This window comes from Pteropus vampyrus, unplaced genomic scaffold (assembly GCF_000151845.1).
Source record: "Pteropus vampyrus isolate Shadow unplaced genomic scaffold, Pvam_2.0 Scaffold100, whole genome shotgun sequence".
Taxonomy (NCBI): Eukaryota; Metazoa; Chordata; class Mammalia; order Chiroptera; family Pteropodidae; genus Pteropus; species Pteropus vampyrus.
The window spans coordinates 2,794,049-2,800,321 of NW_011888881.1; the positions used below are offsets into that span (position 1 = coordinate 2,794,049).

Genomic DNA, 6,273 nt, shown 5'->3' on the forward strand with positions numbered 1-6,273 from the left:
TAGAATCAACAGGAATAACACTTATTTTAACCATGTATCTGTCTTAACTACTAATCCCTCTTCCTACCCCTAAAACAAAGTAGTTTCTTTTCCATAGGCTTTCTTTTTGCAGCCCTCAACCTTTCTGACTGAGAATATACTACTTCTTCTGTCCAGAAGTCTAGTTCCAAATCCCAGGGAGAGGTCCCTGGACCACCTGTCAGTTTTTCTTCTTTTTGTTGCAAGTGCTCTGGGAGCAGGTGACTCTCTAAAAACACAAGTGCTAAAGCACCGTGGTGACAACCTGTTGTGCTTTTGTTGCTTCCCTGTGCTCCGACTCCAAACCACTTCGTTCATATCTGCTGCTTGAGACAGGCTGGCGAAGCTGAAACTACAAGCCCCAAATGACCTCAGTCATATCTGCCCTTTTCAGGGTGGCGGGGGAGGTGAGAGGGGTGGGATTGTCTGTTGGTGTATAAGAGCTTATTCAGGCTACTCTAAGCTTCTAAATCTGTCATATGAGTTCTAGTCACATTCTGAAAAAGGGCTTTTAACTTTCAAAAATGGCAAAGGACAATAGGTAGGGCCAAAGTGAAGATGTGTTAGCAACCTGAGGAAGTTGACTGCAAGGTGATGGAACAATTAACCTGTAAAGCAAGTGGATTCAAAAGCCAGATGTTCTTTCTACTTCTTAGAAAACCTGGCTCATCTAAATACGCTCATTACTTGGAATCACAATGATATAAACGGGTTTGGGTTTTGGTTAGTGAGTGAGCCGAGTGAGCCTTCTGGTTCGGTTGGATACGTGAGGACAGCCTCTTTTCTGCATTGACTACCAATGTACTTGTGGAGGCGTCTGAGGGCTTCTTTGCATGACACAGCAATAGGTCAAGACTGGCATATATCTTGGCTGTCTGGGATCTTCATGATCAGACTTTCCATTCTTCAGGTTGCTTTCCTATCCCAGGTAGCCATCATGGTTATCTGGTCACATAATGAAACTCTCAAAATACTTTGGCTCGGTGGGGAAAAGCAGCCCATGAGAAGTAATTAATTATTCTCTGACAGTCAGGAGAACTTTCCCTAATGTGTGAAAGCCATCTTGTTCCTCAAAGAAATAGCCCCGAGGCTACCATGAAGGGAAGGGGAAAATGGGTTCTGAAAATCACACACAAACGCAACAGCTAAGATGGCAGGACAGCCTTGACCATGACCGCCCTTGCAGTTACACGGACTTCCCTATGGGGCTGAGCAAAGCCTCTAGTCTGAATTCTGATGAGTCTGGGACAGTAATCTATCTCTCTGGACGTCCCTGCTCGGGCCCTCCTAGCATGTCACTAACACAGCACTTAGAGGGGAAAGAAGGCAAGCGGAAGGAGAAGGGAAACTCACGTTTATCAGCTTGCTACTGTCGGGACAGAAGCTGAATAAAACTAGTCCTGAAAGTAAAATTCAAAATTAACAGAACTTTTATCACGGGTGATTGCTATTCGAATGGGATAAATCAGAGTTGGCTACACCTTGAATTTTTAACAACTGAAACAAGAGATTTCAGAGCCTTCTTCTGATAAAGACTTTTAGTTACACATTAGCTTTTCTACGGAATTTAAATAATTATTCAATTTCTAGGCTGATTTGGCATAAAGTGAACAGTCTAGAGTATTTGAATGCCTAAAGGATAGGTGCTTTGTTTAAACAGTACTCATGTTTAAACCAGCACTCTCTGGAAGTTATTCTCAAAATAATCCACATGACTTTTAAAAGCAGGTATTGGCAACCAGCACTACCCGGAATTCTAGCTTGTACAAACATTTTAAATTTCTGTGGTTCTATATCCAAGTTAACCATGTTACAGTAAACATGTCCTTCAAATGAAACACCTCAAACTCTTCCTAGCCGTATATGATACAGAACACTAACACAAAACTGGGCGCTGTCCTGAATGTGGATAATGACAGAATTTGGTTTGTGCTGGTTTTACAGAGCAAGCTCAGTTTCTGGGCAGCTCCTCCAGGGCATTTTAAATCAAAATGCCAATTTCGAATGGAAGGACTGAGCTAGATATTCCTACAGTTTTCATTCTTTAAAAATTTTTCTATTTAAACAGAATGTCTTTGGTTGTCACCTAGCTGAGAAAATTTATCAACACAAGTAACTGCACTTCTGAGTTACAGACCGAAGCAGCTCAATTTCATCAGGTCTTTATGTGGAGAACAGACCTGCCTAGACCAGGGCTGTTCTGGGCCAGAACAGCTATTAGGCTGCCTGATGGGCTGCAATTTTGCACATTATGACCTCAATTTCAAAAAATGGCACTTTGTGATAGTTAATGTTGTTGAGGCCTTCTTGTCAAAAGCTCTCTAGGGAATCGTCTAAATTAAGCTATCCACTAATTCTCCTGGAGAAAGGAGAAAACCTAAGAAGCCAGCGTCTGGGGCTCCCCGCTCTTCAGCTGTCCCTGTGCCTATTACACGTTCACAGAGCCTGCGGTGGAGCCATGTCTCTGGCTACGGCGCTGTCTCCAGGAGGCTCCTATAAACTTTGGCACCAACTGCCAGGAAGTTTTACCAGGAGAGGAACGAGGACAGGCACATTACAACAAGGAAGGGAAAGAAAAGGTCTGAGCAGTGGTTCTTGAGGTTAGTTTGCAGACCATTGCTGGGTGGCTGTATTTGAATCACCTAGGCACCTTCTACCCCGTGAGATTCCAGTGGGACTTGGGGACATGTATTTTAAAAATCACCAGGTAATTCTGATGCTCTCCAGGATTTAACACCAGGGACCAGAACACAGGGGTCTGTTGGGAAGACACTGATGAAATTTGGCTGGGGTTAGGGACTGGGCAGCTCTTAGCGTGAAGAAGCTGCGAGGGCGATGGGAAGGGGAGGCTTTTCCTCGGGGAGTGGGTGCTGTTGAGGGCAGCCCTGCCCTCCTTTGTGAGGTGTCCTCTGCTCCCTAAGGCTGGCAGAGCGTCTACCAACATCAGCAATGCCTTACATTTCTTCGTGCTCAGCTGACATGCAACAGAGTTTCTTGAATGGAAAGATGAATGGATGAGGTGGTTCTTCTAAGAGGGCCTCAGAGTAAACTGTCTTTGTCCCTTGCGCAGCTTCACATAGTAGCCAGTGTCAGCTGTTTGTATAGACAAACAGCTACATGTCAGGGAACTAGGGACTCGAGTAGGCAGAGGTTGGCAAATTTTTTCTGTAAGAGACCAGATAGTAAATATTTCAGGCTCTGTGGGTCCTGTAGGTCTTGGTCTCATGTTCTTTGTTTTCAAAACACATTCTTAGCTAGCAGGTAGTACAAAGACAGGCTGTTGGCCTGTGGGCTATAGTTTGCCGACATCTGGCTTGGAGTGTTCACATGTCAAAGACAGCTTTACACTGCAACTTCACATAAACAAATCCAGATTCCTTGAAGTCTACAGAAACGGCTGCTGGGAGGGAGCAAGGTAATGAACCTGAGGCCATCTTATCACGTCAGGGGTTGGTCTGAGACAGTCTGGGCTCCTCACAGAATGAGAGGCCTTAGAAGCAATCGTGCTTTTCAGCTACTGGACACCTTAAGGAGCTGGGGAACACGTTGACAGAGTTGCGTCCAGCAGTGACAGAAAACTGCATGCTTCAGTGGCTCTGAGGACCCGCATGCTAGTATGACTCTGGAGAAGCAGCTCACATGTGTCTGCGGGTCTCCCTGAGGGAAGTCTCCAGAGAGGTTTCGGGACCTCTGAGGCGCAGCTCAGGAACCAAAGCATCTGTTAGGAACATTCTCGCCAGATTCTCCAGCCTTACTGGAAGTTCTGGAGCCATGTGGTTCCGGTCTCAGCAGAAGTCTGTGCCAGGAGAAGTGGTCCAGGACAGCCTGCACAGGTGTGGCCGCTCCGTCGTGTTTGGATTCTTTATTACATTCATGTTCCTTCTGTATAAATTACTCACTCCACATGATAGGAGGCTTTGGGTTCAAGGTTAACAGTATTTAATACTACGTTATTTATACCTCATCTACTTCTGGACAGGATTCGAAGGGGCTTCTGAGGATCGTGCTCTTTTCCCTGAAAGCTATGTAAAACTAGGACTTGTTCCCAGCAGACGCAGTGGCCCGCCGGGGTGGCACTGATTCTCTTTCTGGGCAGGAGTGAAGTCTCCTGACAGCATTTGTGGAGATGGAGGGACGTTAGCAACCATACAACTTGGACAGTTGCAGGCATATAAGCAGTGTTTTATTTTGTAGTAGTTCTTATTTTGAAAAAGACCAAAAAAAAAAAAAAAAAAAAGATGACGACGACGATGACGACTCCTCTTAGGAGGACTTCTGCAGCTTATCTGAGAAAGACAGGTTCTTTATTTTCCAACCATGTCTTCAGTGTCACATGTCTATTGGTTTCTATTGTTACAAAGTCAGCGATGTTTTCTGCTCTAACAGGATGACAGGCATGGGCACAGTATGGTTGTTCTTTTCCTGGGCCAAGGATGTGATCTTTCAACCTGCTGTGGGACCAGATGTGGTCATTCTTAAATCATCCCTTAAAGGTACTGCCAAAGCCTCCTCATCTGATATGCAGACTGAACACAGTCCTATGAATCTACCTGTGGTAAATACATTCCTCACTCCCCTTAAGGACAGCTTTCTTTCAAAAGTCACACCTCTGTGTGTCTGCCCTTTGTATGTATCCAGCAGAGTTGAAAAGAGAGGCTTTCTCTGCCTTTGTGATTCTTTGTAGCTTAGGATAAGCCTACTCATTCTCTTTTTTCATGGGAGTAGCTGATCTGTCTCATAAAAATCTTTTCCTGTAGCTTTACACATAGCGGTTGTTCAGATTTTTAAAACATTCCAACATGTCCTTGGCTTCCTCAGATCTTAATGAACATCGAAAGTAAAACAGTATTCTAGGTTGAGCTGGTAACTTCTCTTATGTCTTATCAGTTACCCCGAAAGGTGAGGCTGATGAAGGATTAATAATGTATATGACACCCCACCCCAGTATTGCAACATTCCATGAAACGAATGAAGATGGGAACAAAGCAGGCAAAAAGCAGACAGAACACACAAAAGCAGGAACTTACACCCAACTATCTTCATCTCTGCACCAGAAAGAAAGGGGCGAGAATGAGGGGACAGCACAGAGAGAAACAAGAACAATTAAGACAAACAGGAAAAGAGAATAAAACGTCACTTGCAGGTTGGTGATGAAGCATGCACTTTTTACCAGGGGTTAAAGCGAAGGACTGAGTGTATCCCTGAGCACGAGGGCAAGAATCAGAGGGTCCCCTCGGGGGACACCATGCCTGCATTGCCGCCTTCTAATGGGCCAGTTTGGGGAGACCTGGCAGGGAGCGAGACTTGTGCCAGGTCTGATTCAGAGAGGGGCAAAGCATCCCTAAAACAGGGTACTCTCCAGGACACGGTTCTCAGAGGGGGCCCCAAACCAGCAGCATCACCATCACCTGAGAACTTGTGAAAATGCGAATCGTAGGGTCCCGCCTCAATCTTCCTGCATCAGAAACTCTGGGGGTGGGCCCAGCAGTCTGTGATTCCCCAAGCCCTGCGGGTGACTGCGATTCAAACATGCTTCAGGAAAAACTTAGTTATCGACTAGAACATACTAAATCGAAGGGCAGATTTCTTCTGGCAAGACGGAAAACCATTTAACTAATACGAAACTTGGCCCACATCACCCACAGTAAATGATGACATAAAAAATTCAAGGCTTCGAAAACAAGTTAAAATGTTGTCATTTGCACAGAGCCATGACGGAACTCTGTATTGCCACTGACTCCAGGGAGCAGCCTTTGCGGGAAAGCTAAGGATTCGAGAGGGCTGTGGGAGGCGGCAGCACATCCCCGCTGCCTCGGACATGGTCTAGAGACAGTACAGCCTCTTCTCAAGCAAGAGGTTTTAAATTGTCCCCTTTAGTTGACAATCTCTCGGCTGATCGTCTTCTCTAACGTTTCATTTGGGCTAATTCTGACAAGTGAGTCACTAGGAACGATGTTAACTTCAGCTTGTTCACCTGGAACACCTGTCTGGCCCGAGTCTTTCCTGCCCATCTTGAGAGGAGTAAAAGTGTGTTACACAGTTATTGGCTTTTGTCTTGAACTAAAGTGAGTTTGGAGGGAAGGAAGAAATATCTGCAGAAATATAACAGACCAACAAAAGGCTACAGGTGCTCAGTTTCAAAATTAGTCTTAAATTCCCACATCTATTTGTTCTATTAATCTAGAAGTAAGGACCTTAGCTGCGGAACAGAGCAGGCCACCTCCCGTTCACAGCTGTCACGTGGCAGGTACGTAC

The 6,273-nt window shown here is 45.3% G+C and overlaps 1 protein-coding gene across 1 annotated transcript in view; it reads right to left on the minus strand.

Moving 5' to 3' along the window:
- DOCK3 (dedicator of cytokinesis 3) overlaps positions 1–6,273 on the minus strand; it is a 285,004-nt gene that overhangs the window by 90,436 nt on the left and 188,295 nt on the right. The window contains exon 14 of the mRNA XM_011364750.2: positions 1,372–1,418. Coding sequence (XP_011363052.1) covers positions 1,372–1,418 — 47 coding nt within the window. The remainder of the gene's footprint in view (positions 1–1,371; positions 1,419–6,273) is intronic.